At 39.8% G+C, this 13,164-nt stretch overlaps 1 protein-coding gene across 5 annotated transcripts in view; it reads left to right on the forward strand.

Annotated features, from left to right (window-relative positions):
- Positions 1-2,834: 2,834 nt before the first annotated feature.
- Positions 2,835-13,164, forward strand: part of RUNX1T1 (RUNX1 partner transcriptional co-repressor 1) — a 178,396-nt gene continuing 168,066 nt past the window's right edge. The window contains exons 1-2 of one of the 5 annotated variants that reach the window (XM_043976910.1): positions 2,835-2,958; positions 3,509-3,604. In XM_043976910.1, coding sequence (XP_043832845.1) covers positions 3,577-3,604 — 28 coding nt within the window. In that variant the 5' untranslated portion in view covers positions 2,835-2,958; positions 3,509-3,576. Of the gene's footprint in view, positions 2,959-2,979; positions 2,998-3,159; positions 3,224-3,496; positions 3,605-12,103; positions 12,201-13,164 lie in introns of those variants that run through there. The other 4 variants (XM_043976908.1, XM_043976911.1, XM_043976906.1 and 1 more) reach the window with 4 other exon arrangements.

Here is a 13,164-nt window from a genome sequence, read left to right on the forward strand (position 1 = left end):
GGTGGGGAAACCTTGCTATTTTATCCAACAGAATATCTATTTATAATATCTATAACTGTTGTAACTTCTGTAACTAATTTATTATAATTTATAACTACTATAAATAACTGACAGTGTAAAACTTTTATCTAACATTACATTTTTGCAGAACCAATTGAGGACATTAGGTGGAGTATACCTATTATAGAAAAGTGTAACATATGGGAAATGGATAGTTTCTCAGGATATGGCTTGTCATTCTTTAATATCAACAACAGTAATAAATCATATTTGCAAAAGCTGAATAAAGTGTTAATTGAGGCCTTTTCTTATTCTAGGCAACCAACAGAGCTTTCTCGAGGGGCAGATTATTACAGCTCACACCTCAATGCTAGTTTGAGCTGACACTGCCTGGAAGACATCTCTAAAAGTGTTAAGTACTTATTAACATCTTGTATAGGAATCCCTCTCTGTGAAATTGTTATAGGTAAACTATGCATCTCTAAAGAAGGCACTAAGCACTCACTTACAACTGTATAGGAACCAGTGTACTAACATCTCTGAGATTTCCTGCAATGTGTAATAAATGCTGTGTAAAGGAAAGAAATTCCATACCTTAAGAACCAGAAAGATTTTATGTTGAGAGGAGTGTATATGAAGGAAGGGGTGATGATTATTGTGAAAAGTATGCTGAATTTTCTTTTATCACTCAAAAGCATAGTTTTTCACCCTAGCACATCAGGATCTCAGATCATGGGAACTATTTTAGCCTGACTCAACACAAGGTAGAATATAGAAAAGGATATACACTTTTTAAAAGGCTATGAAACAAGGAGGTGGGAAAACCCCCAAAATTCTGGTTATTATTTTTTTCCAGACGTGTGACCTGCAAAACAGAAGGTTTTTAAAAAATAAGTATTAAATGTAAAAAAACATTTCTTGGCATTGAATATAGCATTAACTTAAAACTTTTGATTTTCCAAATAATTTTTCAGTAATGTATTTTAAAATTTGATGTTTCTATTATAATTGTACAGTCTTAGCATCAAATTTTACCTCAAGTGAAACCTAGTTTAATGTGCATATTTCAGAATTTTTTACATGATGAACATTTTTTAAAAAATGTTAAGTGGCTAGTAGCCTAACTTTAAAATGTACTTTTAAAAGATATTGCATTTTAACAAATATATTTATTTTTCTGATATTATTCTGTTCAATTAAAATAAAGGTGTGTACTCTAAGTACATACTAATTTCATTAACTTTCTCTTTTCTGGGAAGATGGTAGTAAAAATAAAAAAAGGTTAGAAGTTTGAATTAACTTTGATTCCTTAAACTGAACTGGAGTTAAGGATTGACATGATATTGCATTACAATAGTGTCTTCCAACACAGTAGACATTATTGTAATGCACATAATTTAGAACTTTACCATTTTAAGTTCTTCTGCTGTTCAGACTATGCAAATACCTTTGAAGTGAAGGAATACTTGGATATAAAGATATTACTTAATTCAGAAATTGCTATTGCATTTGCAACTCGAAAAAAAATCTGATATTCAAATTGAAAAGCATCATAATATCAGATACCAGGATTTAACATTACAATTCATTAGCCATTACAATTCATTAGTCAGATGTCCCTTGGAGAGGGCAGAATGCACAATGATTGTTTTCTGCAAATGAATTGCTAAAAATTAGTAGAGCCTAAAAATGCTAGAGAATTGTTAAGCTGTATTATTTGAAAGGAATGAGGCAGGTTCCCCCCGCCCCCACATTAAGTATTTAGGGAAAAGGTTTTAAAATTAGTTACCAAAAAAAAAAAAAAATCCCGACACCAATTTTTCTTCATACTTTGTTTTCTTTATGCTCTCTACTTATGAGCTTCTGAATTCATCTTAGGCAATTTTTCATTTACAATCATGTTGGTAAAGAGCACATGAGATTTTTTTTTCATCTTTGTACCAATATAAGCTACAAGTGTAAGCCCTATTTGGAATAAGATACCCCAAAGTAAGGTTTTCATTTTTTTATTTCAATAAAATAATATTTCCAGTTGTTACTGTGACATGGTATATTAAAATGGATTTCATTGTACTAGATCATTGCAAGCCATTATCTGATTATATCTGACCTACATATTAATGTTTATTAGTTACATATTTTTTTGCTTAGCGTTTAATTTATCCTTAAAATATCTGGAATTCTTTTCCTCCTAGTTTCTTAAGGGGGGGCTTCCCCAAGGTATGCAGATATTATTCTCTTTTTAAAAATTTTATAAAAAAAAAGAGGCCTTCCTTAATGGAATACCGTAGGAGAAGTGGAAAAACTGGGGTGGGGAGAAGAAAATGATAATTGTTTTCTCTAAGGCTATTATCTAATGCGAAAGCAAATAGTCAGTCAGACTGAAAATCAGCTAACAGAAGGGGATTAGAGGGTAGATCTGAGAGTGGCTTGATTTCTAGCAGTGCTGTCTCTTCAGACAGTGATGAGATACAGGCAGAGAAGCCAGGAGCTCTCCAGATGGCTAGGGAAAGTGTTCGTCTTGGGTTACTGCAGGGCAGTCTGGACTCCTAACGCAGGCAGGCAGCCTGGGGAAGGCATCATTAGGGAGGCAAGTTCCATGTCCACCCTGTAAAAAAGAGAGAGAACGACAGAAAGACTAGGCAGACTGCCCAAGAGGGACTGTGCTCGCCTATTGTTAACATATACTTGACCCCTTTGACCTCCTCACGACACAGATGTCTCCTACCTCTATCACCTCCCACTGCTTGAAACCCTCCCCCACCCTGCACCTGGGTAGCGGAGCTGGGGCCGGCTGCTGGCAGTATGTTGTTTGACTTGAGAGGTGGCTGGGAGCAGAGGGAGCCAGACTGATACGTGGGAGCCTTCTGCGGGCAGAGCCGCGCAGATTGCATGGAGCTCCTTCTCCAAGGCAGACGCAAGGCAGCCCTGCAAATATATACGTCGTCTTCCTAGAGAGTGAGAGGAGAGAGAGACTGGGGGAGAGGGAGAGAAAAGGTGGGGGGGGGGGGTGGAGGGAGAGAGAGGGAGAGGGAGAGGGGGAGAAAGAGAGCGAGCGAGCTGCGCGTATGTGTGTGTGTGTGTGTGTGTGTGTGTGTGTGTGTGTGTGAGAGAGAGAGAGAGAGAGAGAGAGAGAGAGAGAGAGAGAGAGAGCTGCCTGTGACAGTAGCAGTTCCCTGCACTCCATATCACATTTGTCTGCAGCAACAACAACGAAAAGGAGGTGGGGGGTGGGGTGGAGAATCTCCCGCAGTAATTAGTTCTACGTGGAGACTTTGTTTTGCTCTTCGTCCTCGTCCCTTTCCTTTTTTGTACCAGAAATCTCTATGCTGGTGCTGCTACTGAGCTCCAAACAGCTGGAGTTCTTCCCTGGGCTCGTTTGGTTTTGACGTGCGTGCGTGTGTGTGTGTGTGTGTGTGTGTGTGTGTGTGTGTGTGGACGTGGATACATACTCTGGACTGGCAAAGGAAGCTGCATTGCATTCCTCTCTCCCTCTCCCCTCCTGCAGTCTGGGCTATCCGCGTCTCCGCCTGGGAAGGACGGGAAGTTTTATTTGCAGCACACAGCCTGTGGCGAATGGTGGGAATCTCCGGCCCTTTGCAGTGTAAGTACTTACGCCTGAAGCAAGGCTCTGGGAGCTGGGAAGGGACTGGGGAGGACCCGGCCGGGGAGGGTATCTCGCAACCCGGGGTTCTGGACCGAATGAAAGGAGAGGTAGGCAGGCAGGCGGATTGGTAGGGTGGATGGAGCTGCTTTTATTATTATTATCATTACTACTACTACTACGATAACTCTAATATTTTATTTGCCCTCTCTCCACATCCGGGTTGGATTATGTAGACGAGAGGACCGGGATGCCTAGGGTGGCTGGGGCAGCATAGCAGCGAGGACGGACGAGAATAATTCTAGAGTCACAGGCAGTTTCATGTAGAAACCTCACCAAGTGAGGGTAAAAGAGCAGCTATTATCCTCAACTTTGCGAGTCAGCAAAATATTATATATGAAGAACATTTTATGAAACTACTGGAAACCTTTCTTTATAATTGTTTACTTCCCCAAATTACACTCTGATCAAGGGGAACAAATAACGTTTCTAAAAGAGAACAAAACAAACACTTTTTAAAAAATGTCCTAATGTATATATAGCAGATTGCAAAAAAACCTAATATTTAGTTCATTCCAGATGATTATTACTCACGGCTTAAAATTATTATTCAATACTTAAAAATAAAATAAGCTAAGTAAAATCACCAACTTTGATGTTCCAGCTGTTTTACAGTATGTACTTTGGGGTTAAGAAAATTTTGTAAATACTGAAACAACATCCAAATGGCTTTATAACTTTGTCTATCAGAGAGACCCTTTGCCTTTTTTTTTATGGCAAACCCCCAAAACAACACGACAGGTCGTGTGACAACCCCGCACGAGATGCTGTTGACATTTCCCTGTTGCATCATCGTGAGAAAAGGCCGGATCTATGTGCCGGCTGCGTTTGCCCAGGCTCTGCACAGTGTAAAAAAAAAGACAAGGAGGGCAGAAACCTCAGGTTCAGCCTCCCTTCCGCCCAGCTCCCTTCCGTCTGCCCCTTTCATTCCACTCCTGACTCCTTTCTGCACGTTTCACCTAGCAGCTATGAGATAAGTCAATTTGCCGCATCTCTTAAGTATAAAAAAAGTCTCTGGCACTTGAGTCAGGTCGGCAGAACAGAGCAAGTAAGAAAAGAGAAGCTGCCCCAGTTAGTCTGGGTAGCGTCACTCTACGCTTTTCTCAAGGGCGGTCTGGTCTACCCACGCCGCAGACCTCAGTGGCACGGTTCAGAAAACAACCGGGAGAAAGGGAGATCGGTCAAGTCGTTATTTTTGCACCCTCCCTTTTTCAGTCGGTGCCCCTTTCTAGTCTGCTGCTCTTAGCGAAAGGTTTATTTAGAAAGGGAGCCAGTTAACATCGCTTTAACCGTCCTTCCTGCGGGACTGACCGGGTGGGGTGGCTAGAAGGGATGCTTCGTTCGTACGAGACCCCGAGTACCTTCTTCCGCTCTACCCTGGACTCCAGCGAGTGAAGTTTTGTGTTTAGAAATCCTAGGAAGGATAGATAGCCCATGAAGTTTTGTGTTTAGAAATCCTAGGAAGGATAGATAGCCCATGTGCTGGGATCCCGGGAAGTAGGCTTTGCTCCACGACTGCTATACTAAAAATAACCATTCTACAACCCTTTCCCAAACCCGTCAGTCCAGGATCCCCTTGCCAGAGAACTTGTTACCAGTTTGGTGTTGGAGGCAGGGAGATGAAAACTGGGTGGGGAGGGGCCGGGAGGACGGCAAAACCTAGGGAACTGAAACCTTTTCTAATTCTGCAAGCTGTACTCATCTTATTGTCAATTTCACCCGATGAGTATTTGTCTCAGATTCCTTTTGGGGCCGGGTGTAACTTTAACTTAAACACGTCTCAGTCTGGCTTTTTTGGGGAAGAAACCTGCAAAACGTTAGGGCAAAAGGTATGTATGTCCAGGATCGGGGCTGGCGGGGTGCCCTGTGAGCCTCGGAATGCATTCCTGGGGAGATGAGGCTGGGAGGAAGCGAAAGGGGTAGGACTGAAAGGGGGTGAAGGTGGGAAAGGAAAAGCTGCTCTAGCCAAACTTCATGTACTTAATATAACTCTGACCCTTTTAATTTTTAACATCGCTTCCCTTAATTAATCTGTTCAGGCCCTGGACTTAAATGGCTGTCCACAGCTGCTGCAAATTGATTTATCCCCTGATAAAGGTCGAGCTGCTGACCAAAGCAGTTTCCTTATGTGCAAACTAACTTGAAATCTGCTATGGAGGACATTCCCCACCCTCCTCCTTTTAAACAGCTGTACTATTTTGTTAAGGGCACTCCAGTGGTTTTTATCATCAGTTTTTGCTATAAATAAACTACCAGTATTGGAGAGAGTACAAGATTTAGAATGTGTCCCTGCCCAGTGAGTTCACACTTAAAAGCCTAAAAAAATCACTCAGCTAGTCTAGGGTAGATGGTTTGTTAGCATTGTGGCCCTCAGTTTTAATCTACTGAATTGACCCTGTAAGTATGCTATTGTTCAGTTTGTTCTGGTCCTTACCCTATCATTTCTTGGAAAAGTTCAATAAAAGTTTAGTATGTGGTTTTGGTTCAGTTGGCCATCCTAACTGAGAAGAGAATGAAGAGTGTGATAAAGTTGTTTCTATGGTCTCTGGCTTTACATTTCAATTGTTTACTTTTTTTTTCCTTTCATGTTTGGCCATGCTTTAATTTTCTGGTGATTTTAGATAATGGGGGTAAGGTGACTCTGATTTAAAAAAAAAAAGTGGTTGCCACTGTGTCCATGGAGGTCTGTGACAGTCTTGATACAGTTTTAATTATGGAATGCAATTTGACTAAGGCATTTCCTAAAGGCAGGATAAATACAGAAGTTTTAAAGTGCATTGCTTTGTTTACTTGTACTATATTTAATATCTTTCTTGGGCTCTTAAATTTATTTACACATATGTGCCCTTTTAAAAATCTCTATCTGGTGTGTAAAAGGATTTTTTGGGGGGGGATCTGAAAATATTTGCATATTAAATGTCTGTTTCAGTTTTGAGAATGTGAGTTTTAAACCTTGCAGACAATGTTTTCACTTGATGGGCTACGTGGTCTTCTAGTCTAGTCTTTTTTTTAACAATTCATATTCATTACCAGTAACTGAGAGGAAAAACAATCTAGTATTGTTTTAATGCCTAGAGAACTCTGAGGCTAGACAAAGAGTTTTTGAAATAGCTTTCTTGCTTTCCCTTATACTTACTTTGGCTATTTGTGATAGCAATTTCCAATAATCATTTAGTTTGAAATACTTAAAAGGCTTATTCAACAAGAAACATACCATCAATAGCATGAGGACTGTGGTGTCAAGTCAGGTCACTGGCAACCGACTGCATGAGTTGGTTTTACTAAAGGGCCTTCAGTTTAAAATACATTGCCAGGTTTTGTTAGAAATAAAATAATAACCATGATGGGCGTATTTGATCAACATTTTTCTTTTTTTGTCTCCTCCAAATAAGTAAAATAATGGAGATTGGTCTTCCACATAATAGGTTCGGTGTTTATAAACAGAAGTTTATTAAGAAAGCTTTAAAAAAAATTAAATGGCAAAACGGGGGGGGGGGGGGATCATGATGAGAGGAAAATGCCTCCACCTGGAATGCTGGTCGGTGGCTTGTCAGTTCTGGACATTCTCCTCTGTCAAATCCTGTTTCTCACTTCTTTGATATGAGCATCAGCTGACAGGCACTGAATGCAAAGCCCGCTTCATTGAGGCTCTGGGCAGGCAGCCTAGCTAGCAAAGCATTCTGAAAAACTGGCACCTGCAGGATTTGCATGTGGAGAAACAAGTCAGTTTTCATCTTGCTGGAGTTCTTTACTGTAATTTATGTAAGCCGAGTGAGAGAAGATATTAGTATGTTACAGTTTGGGATTTTTAAAATATTCTTTGTGCTACCAAGTCATCCTGTGGTGAGTCAAAGCTGAAATTGAGGGAGGTGCATTTGCTTTTGCTTAGAGTTGTTTTAGCAGTACCTATATGAAATGATGAAATGACTATCTTCCTTTTATAGTTTGCTTAATGAAAAAGAAAAATACCATGCATTGACAGAGTTTCAGACTCCAGATAATTTTGTTATTCATACTTATGGAAGAATTAAGCATTTAAAATAAGTTGGAAAAACTGAGGCTTTGAAAGTTATAGGGCTTAATAACAACCATATACAATATATATTATATATCTATGTACTATATATGTAGACCTACCTGACCATAAGCTCCTTTCCATAGTTCAAAAACTAAATAGCAAGATACCGTTAATATAGAGGCAAAAGTATTACATTAGGTACCCAAAAGTCTATTATTTAGTAATAAAAGTATATAACTCAACATAACTAACAGATGTAAAAAATCATCCAGATACCTTTGTGAATCCAAAGGGATTAGCCTCTGATGAGCAATTTAACTTAAAAAAAAATGGTCATAATCTAAAAAGAAATTTTCCATCCTTAGCTTTTTCACTGTGGATATAAAAGTTCCTAAATAATGTTTAAAGAACAGTGGACATTTTATTAGAGTAAACATTAGTTCAGTTTAATGGAGGTAATTGTAAGTGATAAGAGCAGAGCAGGTTATCTCTGTGTTGTTTAAACAGAAGGAGCGCCTTTGCACCGTTTCCAGTGGCCATCTGTAGAAGAGAAGGACTTGCACCTGTCTGTCCACACTAATTATAGATTAGGGCCAAAGAAATGAAATTCGAGGAGGTTTTCAGCTAATGAAATCCATACTGATTTTATTGTAAATGTGTTTTATGTAAAGAGGGTGATGGCTGAGTTGTCAGCAGATAAATTGCTATGTAGCTGCTAGGGACTTTGTTTTTAAAAGCAGGATTCTGTTGCATTAACAAAGATGGGGTGGGGTGTGTGTGTGTGTGGGGGGGTGAGTAAAGATTCACCATTCAAATTCTGTAAAAACAACAATCAAAACAACCTCTCCACCCATTTGATTTACAACTGTAGTCACAGTTCATTTTGGAAGCATTATTGGCCAAGTGTGCCATTCAATGATCTTGTAAAGGCAGAATTAAACATTGTTTAAATAAACCAAAAGTTGCACATGAAGTATAGGAAGGAAATGTAGGTTTTGCTTGAATTTTGCTGATAAAACATTAAAAAACAGTCCCCCAACCCCATTTTGGTTTCATATACTTGGGATATTGGAGTGAAATGAGTGAGGAATACATTCTGCAATAAAAGGTCACATGAATGTCTACCACATCTGTTTATAGTAATTATGAACATAATTAACATAAGAATTACAAATGAAGTAATGACAAGCTGAGCAATGAGATATTATGCTATAATGGTCATATGTTGGAATTCTCACATTATAGCACACTGGAATTCACATAGTCAATGCAAGAAAGAAAATGCTAGATTTTTATCTATTTTAATGCTTCAAAACTTATCTGCCTGGGGCAGATGGACTCCTTCCTTTATATAGGAAGGTAGGCCATTATTAAGAGAGCCAGCTGAAATTAAGATTTCTAGCCTCCAGTCTGGACTTAGAGACAGCTGTGATTATAGAACATGGCATATATTTATGGTATGATTATATTTATTTTATTACTATATACTTTGTTTTAAAGTTTTCCTGTTTTGTAGCCAGTGGTTTGCTTTAGAGGCCATTCTGTATTCCCAATAGAGATTTGTTTGATATTTCAATAACTGGAAATCATAAGTCAATGAATAGGCAACATAGTAATGGAAATCACTGTGCCTTTACAAAAATTTTATTTAACATGTTTGGTTTTGTGCAGTTGTCCTCATATCTTCAGTATTTTAGATGTATTACATCTTCCCTTTTTTTATGAATATAAAAGGAACTCTAATATTGATTTTACAGCCTCTCAAGAGAACATGTTAAGGAAAAAAAAATATGTGGGCATTTTGTAAATTGAGTAACCAGGGGTGTTTTTCTGACTATTCTTGAATAAGGTTTATGGTGGTTCTTGATATATATAGTTTCTATTCAAACTAGTTTAACTGAAATATTACTTTGAGGCAGAATGTACTTGGTTGTGTTTGGTTACTTCTAAATGTGGCCTTCAGAAGTAGCTAGAGAAGGGGTGAAAGGTGACCTTTTGTGAAAGCAGGAATGATACCGTAGAAATCTGGTATTAAATTGGAAACATGTAAGAGTGATAGATTTTCATTCCTTTAAGAGCCCACCAGCTTTTGTAAGATATCTTGCCCAAATGGTTAGCTTCTTAGCAATGCATCTCCCTCCCCCTTCCCCCTTCCCCCTTTTAAACTATTGCACCAGGTCACTTTTTGAAGAATTAAGAAATATTACCTTGTTCATGTCTCAGTGATACCAAGAGGTTTTCACATTATTGGATTACTGGAGGATTTGTGACAGGCCCCTTTTTATCTGACATTCATTGCATTGACAAGATTTTCACACGTGCCCTTCCCCCATCTATGCTCCTGCTTTTCACTTTGTATTACATATCAAATTTCCCTTAATTCTTTTCTGGAGGAGGGGGTGGAGGGAGAGAGAACCTACCACCAGTACACATACACGCACATACAACCATCTATTTTAGCTAAGTGACTGGAAAGATTGTTTGGCTCAACAGTACCTGTCTTTGCACTCTCCACCTTCCAAGGTACTCTTCTGTATTTTTACACCTCTCCTTTTTTCAGTTTAATGTTTAAAATCAACTGTCTTAAATAGTACAACTTTTAGAATAACTGGATTCAAAAGCATGCGCCACAGTGGAGATTTCGCAGTCTGTCTCCTTACTGATAGCTTGTGAACTAAAGTCTTGCTTTATTTATAATCTCTCTCTCTCTCTCTCTCTCTCTCTCTCTCTCTCTCTCTCTCTCTCTCTCTCTCTCTCTCTCGTACACACATGCTCCCCCAATACTCCCCTCCCCCAAATAATACCAACCCCTACTCTCTTAGCTGCACACCATTAATGCATCTGATCAGGTGTTCCAAATTCCTGATGGATGCATTTAAAAGGAAAAGGGAAGCCTGAGGGGCATTCCCTGGGGTGTACCTTTCTTTTGACCCTTTTTGGAGAAGGTGAACTTTGGCCATACCTAAAGCTTAAGCAGCTCTAGAATGTTTTGCAATTCCTGGGCCTGGGGCTGATTATGGGGAGTCTGAGTGGTCTCCTGCCTCAGTTAATATCTTTGGCTTAAAATTCCTATCACCAATAAACCCATACTTCAAAAATACAAAGAAACTATTCCCTACACGCTTACCCTCCTACCAATTGAATTAAGTACCTACTATGTGCAAGGCCTCATTCTAGACACTAGATTTATGATGGTGACCTAAAAAGCCACTTCAGTAACTGAATGGGAAGTAATGGGTTATTGTGGTGATACAGGCAATAAACTAGAGTGTTGGAGCAAGCAAGAGAGTTAGGCTGAGTGGAGCAACATGATTTATAGTGTGTGTGTGTGTGTGTGTGTGTGTGTGTTGGGCATTATGGAATAGAGGGATGGACCAGCAAAGTAGGGACAGAGACTTCCATTTAAGGTCAGTAATGAAAATTGGATTTTATAAATATATATATGCATGAATAAAAAAAGCATTCATAAAGTACATACTTCATGTCAGGCATTTAGGTCAATAGACATCTATAGGTATAAATACACATCTATATGTACAAATAACTACACATAACCACATGAAGAAATGTAGACCTATTAAACCTTCTGTATGGTTTATATATAAGACTGAGGTTTGATTAGACTGCTTGTGGCTCTCTGAATATAAGAAGGAAAGATAGAATGTGGTTTAGGTGAAAGAACAGTTGATGTGGAATCTTAAGACCTGAGGTAGAATCCTAGTTCTAGCTCTATCAACTTGGACAACTCGCTTAGCTCTAGTAAGCCTCTGTTTCCTCGTCTGTAAAATGGGGGTGGGGAAGGGATTTTGATTTCCAGGGGTTTTTCCGGCTGGTTCCTAAAATGAAAGGTTTCTTTGGCATGCTTCTCTAAACAATATCCCATGCTTCACTTTAGGACAAAAGATTTCTTCTTATCTGGGCCAAGAGGGGAAATCTCATGGAATAGGTTTGACTTCCCCTTCCTGCAGAGGTGTTTAGGGGACGCAGTAGCAGGTTTCTGAATGGCCAGGGACAATGTGCCCTTGGCTGGCTGTATCCCCTGGATATCCTTTCTCTGCTAGGAAGAAGGCAGCCACATGTAGTGTTCTTGCCCACTCTCACCTCCCACCCCAACCCTCCCTCCCCTTGCCCATTTCCTCTTTCACTGGGCTCTTTTCCCCCTCTCCTTCCCTGTATCCCTTTTTTAATTTCCCTCCTTTCCCTTCTCCATCTCTATCTTCTTCTTTTCCTCCCTCTCTCCCCTCTCAGTCTCACACACACCCTCTGTTTATTTTCCTGCCTCCATCTGGGCCCTGCTGATATTGTAATCACCCTGATGCACATTGCCTTCCCCCCTCTCTCTCTCACTCACACACTCACTCACACACAATGTGCCATCCTGACAAGGCATTTACTTCAGATAAGCTTCGATGTGTGTTTAATGAATACAAAGCCGGGGCCAGGCTGCTGCTGCTGCTGCCTCTGCTGCTGCCGCCGCCACCTCTATAGCCACCTCTGCTCCTGTACTTCTACCAGAAGGTAATCTCCATGAAGAGGGGAGGGGAGACCAAGGGGAAGGAGGAGTGGGAATGAGGAAGGGAGGGAAGGAAAAAAAGGGGGAAGGCTTCATTTTTCTTTCCTTCCCTCCCTCCCTTTCCAAATGGTGCTGAAGTCCATGAGACCTGGAGAAGTGAAGATGTAACCGGTTATCTGTCTCTCCTCTTAGCTGGCAGAGAGAATTTGCATTTAAAGATTAGCTGGGGGAGAAAGAGAAATCTGCCTTTTGTTGTGGGGTTAGGAGGAGGCCTCAGTTCTGGCCTTGACGCTATCTCCCTTCACCTCAGCTATCCAAACAGGACTCACTGAGGTGAGATTACCCTGAGGGCCTTATCTCTAATTGGGTTTAGTTTTGCTGGTTTGAATGGGTTTAGGGAGACACAAGGAAGGGGGAGGGGCATAATAGATTATTTATTGACTGGACTTTAAAGCCATTAAAAGGAAATAAACTGCCCAGTGACTTTATTATATGCATATACATATATATATGCACATACATATATACAATATGAAATATATCTATATCTACATATATGTGTATATATCTATATCTATCTGTCTATCTACCTATCTGTCTGTCTATCTATCTATCTAAAAAGTAAGACTTGGGAGAGACTCCCTTTAGATTAGAAGGTACCTGAATGAAGCTGGGGATGGATTTGAATGACTTTAGTGTTTTATCTTCCTCGTCTGTCTCCCACCTCATTGTAGTAAAAAAAGAAGAGTTATATGCTGTGAGGTACATCTGTTGAAGTATGAAGGACCAGGGTAGAGGGTGAAGGAATCCAGAAGGATTATTTGGTGCTTGGCTTTGCTTTTTCTTGGAGTGGTTTTTTGGGTGAGTGAGTTGTTAAGAAAATTTGGATTGGTGAGAAAAACAAATGGAACATCATTTTAATTTCAGATTAATCTGGTTTTACTGTATGCTTTTCAGCTCCTTAGTCCA

Source organism: Dromiciops gliroides, chromosome 1, assembly GCF_019393635.1.
Source record: "Dromiciops gliroides isolate mDroGli1 chromosome 1, mDroGli1.pri, whole genome shotgun sequence".
Lineage (NCBI taxonomy): Eukaryota > Metazoa > Chordata > Mammalia > Microbiotheria > Microbiotheriidae > Dromiciops > Dromiciops gliroides.